Source organism: Camelus ferus, chromosome 13 (assembly GCF_009834535.1).
Source record: "Camelus ferus isolate YT-003-E chromosome 13, BCGSAC_Cfer_1.0, whole genome shotgun sequence".
NCBI classification, from domain to species: Eukaryota; Metazoa; Chordata; class Mammalia; order Artiodactyla; family Camelidae; genus Camelus; species Camelus ferus.
This window is the reverse complement of record NC_045708.1, coordinates 63,933,103-63,945,903: the sequence shown is the minus strand read 5'-3', so window position 1 is coordinate 63,945,903 and position 12,801 is coordinate 63,933,103. Positions and strand designations below refer to the sequence as shown.

At 41.1% G+C, this 12,801-nt stretch overlaps 1 protein-coding gene across 1 annotated transcript; it reads left to right on the top strand.

Annotated features, from left to right (window-relative positions):
• Positions 1 to 352: 352 nt before the first annotated feature.
• Positions 353 to 10,438, top strand: BCL10 (BCL10 immune signaling adaptor). Its single transcript, XM_006190165.3, has 3 exons — positions 353 to 686; positions 7,044 to 7,332; positions 9,055 to 10,438. Exons 1-3 carry the CDS (start codon positions 630 to 632, stop codon positions 9,408 to 9,410), a joined length of 702 nt encoding a protein of 233 aa, XP_006190227.1. The 5' UTR covers positions 353 to 629; the 3' UTR covers positions 9,411 to 10,438.
• The last annotated feature ends 2,363 nt before the right edge of the window (positions 10,439 to 12,801 follow it).

Below are 12,801 nucleotides of genomic sequence, written 5' to 3'. Positions count from 1 at the left end.
AAGTAATTTAAAAACCTGAGTGGGCAAACGCAGCAACAGGAAATCGTTGGGCAGGGCCTGGGAAAAGGGGAGGCACCCCAAAGGACAGGCAAGCCGAGACCGGACTCCCCCAGTGACGGAGCCGTCTGCGAAGGCGGTGTCTGCCCGAGGGCAGAGCAGCCACGCGCCCCACCCACGGAAACGATTCCTTTCCGGGAGGCCAACCCGCTGCCACATGCAAACGACCTTGAGGCAGTGGGCGGAGCCACTCCTGAAAGGCTCCGGCCAGGGGGCGGGAACAAAGTTGGCCCGCGGGCTGGCACCGATTGGCTGTAGTAGAGATGGGGCGGGCCCTCCAGGTGGCCCGGCCTCACCGAGGGGCGGTGCCTGCGCCTGAGCCTCTAGGAGAGGGAAGGAGCCTGGCTCCGGGCTCCGCGTTGGGACGGGTAGGCCTGCTCCGCCGTACGCCCCAGAGGCAGAGCCGGAAGCGCTGCAGTTTGATCCGCGAGTCCATCGGTTTTCGAAGGGGTAGCCCTCTTCCTTCAACCCTCTCCGCTTCCCCTGTGCCCCCTCATCCGAAGCGCCCAGCCTGGGCGGGGCGGCGCAGCCCGAGCTCGGACCCGGAAGAAGCGCCCTCTCCCGCCTCCGCCATGGAGCCCACCGCGCCGTCCCTCACCGAGGAGGACCTGACTGAAGTGAAGAAGGACGTGAGTAGCACAACCTTGCCCGGGCGCCGCCGCGGGCCGGGGGCGGGCTGGGGCGGGCTGCGTTCCTACGGGCGAGGAAAGCGGAAACCTGGCGTCCTAGTCCGAGTCGGAATCGGAGGAGGAGCCTGCGGTGGGAGAAGCGGAAGGTCCGGACACCGCAGGACCGCGGCGAACCCTGCATCCGAGGGACGTTGGTGGAAGTGATCTGATCCCCCGGTGACCTGTTAATCCACGTTTTAAATCGCTGAAAGCAGGGCTTGGGTTTCTGAAACCTTGTTTCGGTGGAGCGTTTCTGCACAGTCAGCTTCTTGCCCACTCCTCACCCCCCTGCGCTTTGGAGCTGCGTTGTTAGGGATCGACGACTCAAGTCCATCCTTGAGTCAGACTGCCTTGGCTGCTGGCTCAACCTGGAGCAAAAGCCGGACCAGATAAAGGATCAGATGCTCCAGATAGAGGATCAGTTTGCTCCAAGCAGTGGAGCAAATACATAAAACTTTTGCAGAGTGGGTTGGGGGAAGCTCAACAGCTGAAAGCACGACCTGGAATTCCCCTAGTAAGCAAACGCCCACATATTTAAATTGAAGGGGCGAGGGGGGTGGGAGGAAGGGATGAATGCATGAAGCCGAGAATGAATTCACAGGTAAACGTTGGAAATATTCAGTAGCTGAATTATGGTCTTCTGCTTGGATAGTGCAGAAGTGCACAAATCTGAGTATTTAATCGTAAAGAATGACTTTGTGGAGATGTGACTTGTTTCTGTTTTCCTTTGCTTTTAGTTACTTGTTTTGCCACATGAGACATATATATGAGTACCATTAAAATACTTTATATAAACTCAAATTAAAAACTAAACATGAATTGTGTTCTGCCTTCACAATGCAGTACTTATACAAAGTCATCTTTGTGAGCTGGACAGGACACCAGCTTTTTAAATGTTCATGTGCTTCAGATCCCTTCCTTTACCCTCACCTGTAAGGTTTATTACACTGTACTCATAATTACAGTTGGTATGACTCATTAGCAGAAGGAAACTGGTTATGACTGGGACTTGTGCCTTAGTCTCCTCGTTCAACAGATAATTGTGGAGCACTTATATAGAAACTACTGCTCTTGGGCCTGGAAAGATACAAGAAGTGACAGGCCCCTGCTTTATATGCTAGGTAAGATTGGGACATTGATAACTACCAAAGAATAAATGAGTGTTGTTTTAAGATTTGTACCAGTAAAAACATGAACTTCAAGAGCTAGGCCTCAGTGTTTCAAATGCTGTGCCACACAATTTATAAAGTTCTCATTTAATCTGTACAACAACCTCTAAGGCAGATAATTGTCATTCCCTTTTACAGTTGATAAAACAAGTAGTGCAATATTACAAGCAAGAGGATATAAAACCTGTCCACAAGCAGATGTGAAGGGTGGCTTCCAGGCCTTTATTTTTTCCCATCAATTCACTATTATTATTCATCTCCATGATTTCAATTTACAGCTATATCAGAAATTCATAACCTTGGGGAATCATGGATGAGTTTCAGGATGTCTATGGAAAAAAAATGTATGCGCCTTTTTTTTAGGGATTTTTTTTTTGTGATATTTGCAAAATGGTTATGACCTTGGAAGATTTTTAAATTATCATCTACATATTTGACTTCCTTCTCTCTCTCAATTCTGAGTGCTTATTTCCAAATATCTCCTGGAGGGGGAGGGTGTAGCTCAAGTGGCAGAGCATATTCTTAGCGTACACAAGGTCCTGAGTTCAATCCCCAGTACCTCCTCTAAAAATAAATAAGTAAACCTAACTACCTCCCCCCACCAGAAAATAAGTTTTAAAAATATATATATTAAATAAAACAAAACAAAACAAAAATCTCCTAGAAATCCACTTTTATATTCTTCAGATTCCTCACTTTATCTAAAATTGAACTTTTTGTCATCTCTCCAACAAAGCTGCTTGCTGTTTCTGCTGTATTCTCTGTCTTGATGAATATTATACAGTTGTACCTCTGTATCCGTGGGGGGATTGGCTGCTGATACCAAAATCCATGGATGCTCAAGTCCCTTTTATAAAATGGCATAGTGTTTGCATATAACCTACACACATCTACCCATGTACTTTAAATCATCTCTCAGTTACTTATAATACCTAGCACAATGTAAACGCTATGTAAATAGTTGTAAACACGATGTAAATACTATGTAAATAGTTGACCCACACAACTAATTGAAGCTTTGCTCTTTGGAACTTTCTGGAAATTTTTCTTTCCAAATATTTTGGATCCACTGTTGATTGAATCTGAGAATGTGGAACCTGCAGGTACAGAGGACCCACTGTACCACTACTTTTCCTCCTGGAAATTCCCACTTCTTCACTGTACTCCTCCCCATGTGCCCCATCTAGTTGTTACCTCATCTTTTTGGCTGAATTTAGTTCAGTTTCATAAATATGGACTACCTGCTGCTGTGAGGCTGATATTGTCACTGATTCTAACAGTTCAAAAATTAAAAATTAAGACACAATCCTAGTTTGAGAAGAGGTCAGCTGTTTAGGGGGGAGGGAGCAGATGTAAAATGATAATTGCAAATCACAAAATAAGTGCAGTGAATTTGGCATTCATCCAAAATGTTACCTACTTGGCAGTCTGCTAAGTGCAGGATATACAGAGTTGAACAAAATGTACCTGGTTTTTGCCTGCTTTTAACATGGGTTATCTGGGTTGAAAACAAATAAATGTGTAATTCCAAATTATGGTACCTACTATGAAGAAGACAAACAGGTGCTGAGACAATAACAGGGGAAGTCTGTTGAGATAAGATGGTCAGAGAAAGTTACGTTTAAACTGATTCCTGAAGAATATGACAGAACTGTGGGAAGAGCATTCTAGGCAGAATAGAATTTGCAAAGGACGTGAAACAAGCCAGATCTTGGGGAAATTGGAAGAAGGCAGAGAATGCCTTAAGGTGAAGTTAGGGTGATGGGTTAAGGCCAGATCATGAAGGGTCTTATCGATGGTAGTAAAGAGTGTGCGTTTCTTCCCCAAGTGTACTAGGGTTTTTTCCCCATGTGTAGTATTGAAGAATTAGGTCTTTAAAAGATCCCTCTGCCTATTGTACGGACTGGGGAGAGCAGAGGTGGGAAGAGAGAAACTAGTGAGGAGACCCCTGGAATTTACACAGGGGAGAGGTGGTGACTGGGATCAGGTGAAGGCAGTGGGAATGGATGGAATGAGAAGATTCTAGATGCATGTTTTAAATGGTAATGATAGGACTTGGGGATGGACTGAATCTGGGAGTTGAGGAAGCAAGTGGAATCATATTAGAAAGTGGAAATGTCAAGTCAGCATTTAGACCTCTTAAGTTTGAAGATCAGAAAGGAGATCTGAGCTAGAAGTGAAAGTGTGGGATTAAATGAGTTTACTTTGGGAAGTTGAGAGCTAGAAGGGAAAGAGAGACCACAGAAGAGTTTTTAAAAGTGAGGCGTTATGGCCACAGAGATGGGAAGAAAGCCGGGAGAGTGTGGTGTTCACGTAAGACAAGTACAGAGTATTTCAGGGAGGGAGTGGTCAGCTGTATTCACACTGCTGAGTAGTACGATGAAGACTAAAAGTATCAGATTTAGCAATTAGGAGATCGTTGGTGACTTTGAGAAGAGCAGTGGGACAGAATGAAAATGTCTGGTTATGAACTGGGACATAGAAGTGGAGTCTGGTATATAGAAAGGTGAAATGTGTACCCAGGGTGCTGTAAAGACAGAGGGGAGCAGTCCTCGTTTGGGGGAGTGACCCGAAGGTGACCACTGCCCTGAATTTTTAAAGATTAATAGGGACTTAGGATATGAGAAGAGAAAATATGGCAACAGTAACGAGTTAAAGAAGTGTAGTGACAAACAGCAGTTTCAGTAGAACGGTAAGTTCCAGGACGTAGATTAAGCTGGAGAAGTAAGCCGGACCCATGCTCTGAAGCGCCCTGTCTGCCGTTGTCAAGGAGCTGTTACTGACTGTCAGACACTGTGTCGAGCCTTCATATGCAGTGTCCCGTTTAGTCCTCCTAGAGAGCCTGCCAGGTATTTATCATTATTTTACCAGTAAGGAACCTGAAGCTTCAAGAGGTGAAGTAACTGGCCCCAGCTCTCATGGGAATGTGGCAGTGTCCAGATTAGGTCTGAGTCCAGAGCATGGCTCTTAACTTACTGCTTTGCCATGGTTGAAGACCTCTGTCTTTTAAGTCAGGATGGAACACAATGTCTTCAATTTTGTAAAAGTTAACTAACAACATTTTGGTATTAGTAGAATTCATGTAACATTCCAGATTTCCATTTTCTCTTGAAATCAATTAGAAGATCTGCTAGACTGTGTGAGGAGGATTTTGAGGGGAGTAGGAAGAGAAGGACGAAGTGTAGCTAGGTGTCTTATTAATAGTCCTGCAAGATATATAGGGACCCGAACTAGGGCAATGCTAGTAATAGGGATGAAGTGAAGGGGCCGATTAGGTAAATGTCAGGGATGGATTGGCAGCACCCAGTGGGTGGCTAATGGGATGTGGAAAGTGAGTGAAAGAGAGGAAGAGTTGAGGATGAACTGCAGGTTGGATGAATGGTTGGATGGATGGGGAGGGAGGAGGTGCTCCCAAGTGAGCTGAGAATATTGGAGGAAAAGGATAAGGGAGGAAAACAAATTTGGTTTTGGACATGTTGAATTTGAAATACCATTGGAATCTCTAGGTGGAGAAAGTCTTGATCACATGAAAATTTGGAAATCATCAGCACATAAATGGTAGGAATGACAGCAAGTGATGTTTTGCAAGGAGTTCATCTTTTCAGTCTAGTTTTCTCCTCATTCCCGCAGCGTAAATTCACGCACTCAGCGTATCTTATATAAGGTATTGCAACAGCCTTCTAATTAGTCTCCTTTGACCCCAGTTTTTGTTCCCCCCAGTCCTCCGTGAAAGTTTTCTTGTTACGTCTTACTTATAAACCTTTGATGAGGTTTTGGCACAAGGGTTTGTAATTTCCCCCGCTGTGCACCTGCATGCCTGCAGCGCAAGTGTAGCCTCTCTAAATTTCCCAGGTCCTGGAGGCAGTTAGTTACTTGCCTACTCTATGCTTCCCCAGTACTTGACCTGTAAACTTTTTCTCTGGGTCACATCCCATTGTCTTATACTTATTAGCTTGAGTGTGATAATGTATTCTCCAACTAGACCTTGTGTCCTTTGCATGCAGGATTCAAGTCTTGTTCATTACTCCATTCCCACTGCTCAGCCCTTGGCACATTAGGCATTTAGTGAAATGTTTGTTGTGTGAATAAATGAATGTGAAAGTTCAGTGGACTGAGAACCACAGGAACCCCTCACCTGGCCTACTTTTCTGCCATGATACCCTGGAGTACTTTGAAGATTTTCCATTGTCTTTATTTAGCTCATCATTGTCACTGTGAGTCATTGTCATCACCACTAACATTTACTCATCACTTACTATGTACAAGGCACTTTTCCTAGTACTTTACATGTGCTAATTTATTCCTTTTACACTCAGTTAAGGAAACTGAGGCACAGAGGAGATAAGTTACCCAGCCAAGAACACATATCTAGTAAATGAGGGAGCTGTATACAGTTGCTGACATTAAATTATTAATGCCATTTTTTAGGACCCACATCGGTTTTTGGCTGAGTAAGTCCCCTTAGACACTTCTCAGGTTTAAGCCTCTTTATGTGATTTCTTTTTCTTTATTTTTAAGATTTTTCGGTATCCACTCTTCCTTTAGGTTTCTTTCCCCCCACACCTTTCTACCTCCCTTCTACCGAGACATTGACTTAGGTTATAGTCTTTCCAACTAACTCCAAAGGTAGACACATTATGGGCCTTTTTAGGTTAGGTTTTTTTCTTTTCTTCTGTTTTCTTTTTTAGTGGTTTTACTCTAGGTAGATGGAAAATTAATAACAAACATGAGAAAGTTACAAACTGTGAGACCTCTCACTAAGTTACCCTCTCTGGTCCTGACCAATCCTGGATTCCTTGGTAAAAGCTAATTCTTCTGTTCTCATCCTTTTCCCCTGAAGGCCCTCAGTAGATCTCCATTTCCACAGACCCAGGCCCCCAGATTAGACTGGCCGCTCTCACAGTAGTTTGGTCTTGGTTTATAGGTGTGAAGATGAGATCAGAGCAGGACAGAAGCTGTGAGGAACATAGTCAGGACCTACTTCTGTCTACTCGGACCTTCATTGTAACAGCACGCCTGTAGTAGGCCTGCGCCTCCTGTGTTCAGGATGTGTTCTCTCAGCAGTTCAGATTCCCAACTAATCAGTCACCTGTGTGATTTCCTTAGGTGTTAAGAAAAATAACATTGAGACTTACTTTATGTATTTTAGGCTTTGGAAAATTTGCGTGTATACCTGTGTGAGAAAATCATAGCTGAGAGACATTTTGATCATCTACGGGCAAAAAAAATACTCAGTAGAGAAGACACTGAAGAAATTTCTTGCCGAACATCAAGTAGGAAGAGAGCTGGAAAATTGTTAGATTACTTACAAGAAAACCCCAAAGGACTAGATACCCTGGTTGAATCTATTCGGCGAGAAAAAACACAGAACTTCCTGATACAGAAGATTACAGATGAAGTGCTGAAACTTAGAAACATAAAACTAGAACATCTGAAAGGTAAGGTATCTTAGGTGTCCGAGAGTTCATTTAAATGTAAATGCTTTTCAAAGTAAAACGCAAAACAAAGCAAAAAACTCAGAGATTATTTTGCTTTCATTCAAAAAGTTTAAGGTTCAGAATTACATTTGATTTGCATTTTTACCTTATTTGATGTCATTACATTGCAAACGTGGAATATCACTCAGTGTTCTGTATTTGTATTCATTTAACGTTACCATTTATAGAAAACTATGATGAAATCCCAGTGTACACAGGAGTTTGTTTCCAAAGTCAGCAGACCTTAAGATTAATCCGTTCGAAAGTAACCCCTGAAAATGCATATCTCATCTAAAGAACTCTATGTAGGTGAAGTATGTGAATTTGACCTCTGATAAACTCTGATAGTTTTTCTCTCACCAGTTGATACAAGATGAAGTAGTTGGCTTACGCTGTTGAGAATCATATTGTATAAATTATCCGTAACTTTGAAACTAGGATCACACTCAGTCTGGCAAGATGAGAGAGACATGAAACTGAGATTGATTAAGGGAACAGCAAATTCACCTCTTTTGTTTCACTCTCAGCCTAGAGCTCACACTCACTAATTGGAAGGCTGCATAGAATTGTCTGCACAATTTAAATCCCCTCACCCTCCAAGCCCTCGTCTGTCTCTGTTTCTCTCTGCAGATCACTTAAGATGAGAGTGCATGTGATACGGCTCTACTCCAGGTCTCCTAAGCCCTGGGGAAACAGAAATGAGTCATTTGGGCCTCTGCCGTTAAGGAACTGTCAGTCTGTAAATCCGTGCTGGAACACAGTTGAAGTTTCCCCTCAAAGCATATTTAAGAAAATAGTTTATTGCATGGGACAGAAATACTGACTGTGTTGTGCAGTTGAAAAACTAGTGGGGAAAATGACATACAAATGTCAGGTTTTATATAAAATTTGTCAACTCACAAGACTCTGTGCCTGTAGACAGGTTGAGTATTTGCTCAGCTTAACAGAAAGATAAACTGTGTTTGTGTTTATTCTTCCTGCCCTGAGGCTGATTATTGGCTATACCCTTTGGATATGATTAAATGCTTTGATTAGAACAACTACTATCATTTAAGTAATCTGAACATTATTTAGTATGAAGAGGAGACCTGGATTCTAGGTGCCGCCTTAGCAGGATGTAGTCCTGGAAGGTGGGGCATGACTTAACTGTTCTGGGCCTCTGTTTTCTCATCTCTAATAGTGAGATACTACCCCAGATGACCTCTAAAATCCCTTCCACTTCTAACACCCTGTGATTCAAGAATCAGTCATTGTAAGTAATTAGCTTATAGAATTTTACCATATACCAAGTTTAAATTTTGTTTTTGTTGGGTAATATTTTGTGTGTGTGCTGGAATGCTGAAGAATTTTGTTTTAATTGTGAAAGCTATTTCTTGTGAATAATTTTAGGGGCAACTTATTTTTCCAGGTCCTTCAGTGATTTAAGTATTATAAACATAGAAATTAATTGTGAATTATAGTATGTAGCAAGGAAATTGAGACTTTTTCCTTATCTAGAAAATGTAAATAATAGTATACCTCGTGATGGTTGGGAGAAGCAGATAATGTGAAATGGGTTATGACAGTTTATAAATTGCTATTTCAGCTTTGGTTGTGTGGTAACTAGTTTGTAACCTTTACAAGATGGGTGTGGACTCAGTTTTCTAGTTACTTTTCACTGACAGCTGAATACTTTTATCCTAGGACTGAAATGTAGCAGCTGTGAGCCTTTTCCAGACGGAGCCACAAACAGCCGCTCTAGATCAAATTCAGATGAGAGTACTTTCTCTGAAAAACTGAGAGCATCCACCGTCATGTATCATCCGGAAGGAGAGTCCAGCACAACCCCCTTTTTTTCTACTGATTCTTCTCTGAATTTGCCTGTTCTAGAAGTAGGCAGAACTGAAAATCCCTCTTTCTCTTCAACTACGCTTCCTAGACCTGGGGACCCTGGGGCTCCTCCTTTGCCACCAGAGCTGCAGTTAGAAGAAGAAGGAACTTGTGGAAACTCTAGTGAGATGTTTCTGCCCTTAAGATCACGTGCTCTTTTGAGGCAATGACAGTTTACTGGCTTTTAATGTTTTTAACAATGACAAAAAATATTTGAATCATCTTACAAGGTTGCTATAATGACTTATTAACATTTGATGCACATCTTTTATACACATCTTTTAAAAAACACAATGTAAACATAGTTTGTAAATAGAAATTTTTAGAATAAAAGAAGCATGCTTTTAGATAGCTGAAGTCAGTCATGTTGATCATGTACCTGACAGTGTTTTCTAGTTTTTTTCATTTCTGAGGTAATTTAGTGTTTTCACTTTTTTATGCTTTAAACTAATTTTAATGGAGACCATTTCTCTATTTGAGAATAGAGTCTTAGGCTGGGAGTAAAGTTTCTTCTCCGTGTATTTGTCCTAATAAGTTTCACAGTCTAATAGTCCTTTCCAACCACTCAGCAATAAATTTTCAGCATTAAGCTGTTCCTCTTTGCTAATGAAGCCAGTCACTGCTGGGGAAACTGCCAGCGTACCGAAAAGAATCTTTTTCCCACTCAGTTGGGCTTACAGAGTCCCCTTCTGATTCAGAGGAACGTCTCATGGAATTTGAGCCACCTAAGGTATCAATTTGCCAAAATACATTTCTTATTAATTTTGCTAATTAATACTACTTTCTTAAGATTTTCACATTCTTTGCTTTATCATTCTCATTCCTAAAGAAAAATCTTGACAAAAACTTCAGTTATTATGTATAATTTGATGAGATTAATAAAAAAACTTTCTCTGTACTTTTCTTCATTCTCTTTTAATGAGGACCACTGCACAACTAAACTAACTAGAACACAATGTTTTGTGTGTGTGCGTACGTGACAGCTCTGGAATTCTGTTTGGAATAAGCAGGCCATTAGCTAGATTTGTCTTTTTGTTCCATAACAAAGTTTGACTAATTTTACACATTTATAAATTTTCTGCTTTCATTGTTTTCATTGAATTATAATTTCCTGATATCTGTCTCGTATATATTTCCATTACTTGCAAAAAGCAGAGATGGAAATATGCTGTTAAAAATAAATTGTTTTTAAATTGTAGTGCTGTGTTTTGGAAGTTTCAAATTTTTCAATAGAAATTAAATAGCTGAAACTTTAAATATGTACCAATTTTTATAGGAAACATTACTTCAAGTTGTGAAAAGGAGTTGCATTTCTGGATAGACCGATGAATTTATCAAAGCTAAGATTTCAACAGACTTAGACTTTTGGGTTTTCTGACTTCTGTGAAGTCAGTTTTTTTCCTTTAAACACTGAAAACCAGCCATTGCCAAAAACATATAAATTTGAATGACAGACTAATGTGATATAGTGCAGCTGGTGATTAGTTGATTAATGTAGCAGTGAGAAAGTTAGTTTTCACAAATACCATATTATCACTTAATATAAAAACACCACCTTTGAGCTAACTTTTTTTTTATTGCTTTTTAAAAATTAAGAAGCTTTATGTTTTAGAGCAGTTCTAGGTTTACAGCAAACTCAAGCAGAAAGTACAGCATTCTCATATGCCCCCCTACCCCCATTTCCCATATTAACATCTCACATTAATATGACACATTTATTAGAATTGATGAGCAAGTCTTGATACATCATTAATTAAAGTTAATAGTTTCGGATTCGCTCTTTGTGTTGTACAGCTTTGTAAGTTTTGACAAATGCATAATGCCATGTATCCACCATTGTAATAACACGGATGACAGTTCCACTCCCCTCAAGACCCCGTGTTCCACTTGCTCGTCCTTTCCTCTTTCGTCCCCCTTCAGCCCTGGCAACCACTGCTCTGCTTTTTCTCTCCATTGTTTTGTCTTTTCCAGAAGGTCATATAGTTGGCGTCATACAATATGTAGCCTTTTCAGCCTGGCTCCTTACGCTCAGCAGTATGCATTTCAGTTTCCTCTGTGTCTTTTCATGGTGAGCTTACTTTTTCAAGAGGTAATTCCATCTTTGGTCAGGATGTCATTCTTAGTACGAGGTCAAACACTGGCAAATTAGGAGCAGAACCCGATAATGGCAGTTTTTCGTTTTTAGGACTTTTAAGTTTTTTTGGATTTCTGGGGAGTTTTTTTTGTTTTTTTTTTTTTTGGTTTGTTTATGTTGACAAACATTAAAAATTTTTAATTTAGCTCAATGGTTAGTTCTTTCGTGGTTAGTGATTTTTGCTTCCTGTTTAAAAGAAAAATCTTCGCCTATCCCAATGTTACAATGATAATCCTCCATGTTTTCTTCTGGAAACTTCGTTGTTTTAGTTTCACAATTAGCTGTGTGATCCATTACAAAGCAATTTTGTGTATGGGATAAGATGGAAATCAAGTCTTGTAGGTGCAGTTCTTTTACCTAAGCAATGCAAAAGGGAGCAGAAAGTTTTAAGCTCTGGCCTTATCTTGTATTGCTGTGTAAATTAAGTACATTGTTGACTTTGAGAAAAATAGCAAACCAAGCAGCAAATCGATTTATAGTTGTTAAATGTAATCTTATGAGGGCTCTCTGAAAGGAGCTAAATTTAAGCGCAGACAATACATGGATAAGTTGAGCGCTGCTCCTGGAGTCCTCACTCTGAACTTGCCACTAATTGTCAGACAGTTGTCCTGTATGGCAACAGTTCCCAAACTTTGCGGCCCATTTTAGAATCACCTGGAGAGCTTTCAAAGATCCCGATGCCAGGCTGCCCCCCATACCAATTAAACCAGAACGTTTTGATGTGGAAGCCAGGCCTCAGTGTGTAAAAACGTTTGGGTGATTCCAATGTGGAACAATGCTTGGAAACCACAGCCGTACTGGGTGCCAGATACTGTGCTTGGCGTTTCCACATGTGTGATCTTGTCTTTAATCCTAATAACAACCCTGCAAGGAAGGTGTTATTGTTCCTTTTTTTTTTTTAACGGATGAGAAACAATCTTACGATTAAGTATATGGCTCAAAATCACACAGCTCTTTAGTATTAAAATCTAGGGCTGTTTCACTCCAAGATCAATGTTCTTTCCACAACTCCATGCTCTCTAATTTACGTTTCCTAATGGCAGAAAGGTAAGGGTGGAGACTGTGTAATTTTTCACTCATTAATTCAATAATTATTTATTGAGTACCTATCATTTTAGGTCCTGGAGATACAGTGATAAACAAAACCGACAAAGTCTGTGTTCCCATAGAGCTCACATTCTAGTTGAGGGAGATGGAAAATAAACATGGAAGCGCAGATAGTCCTATTTGCCATGAAGACAAAGCGGGGCCTGGAGGAGCTAAGAGGGAACTGGGACCAGAGTTCTGATAGCATTATGAGGGGACATTAGAGCTGAGACCTAAGAGATAAGAGGGAAGGAGCCAGCCGTGTGAAGTTCTGGGGGGAAGTTTAGGCAAAAGTAACATCAAGTTCAGATGCGGAAGGATTTACAAACCATTGCGAGACA

Excerpts from the sequence above, each read along its gene's own strand:
- BCL10 (XM_006190165.3), top strand. The coding sequence starts at position 630 with ATGGAGCCCACCGCGCCGTCCCTCACCGAGGAGGACCTGACTGAAGTG. Across the intron at positions 687-7,043 it reads TGACTGAAGTGAAGAAGGAC|GCTTTGGAAAATTTGCGTGT; the intron begins GTGAGTAGCACA and ends TATGTATTTTAG. Across the intron at positions 7,333-9,054 it reads AAAACTAGAACATCTGAAAG|GACTGAAATGTAGCAGCTGT; the intron begins GTAAGGTATCTT and ends CTTTTATCCTAG.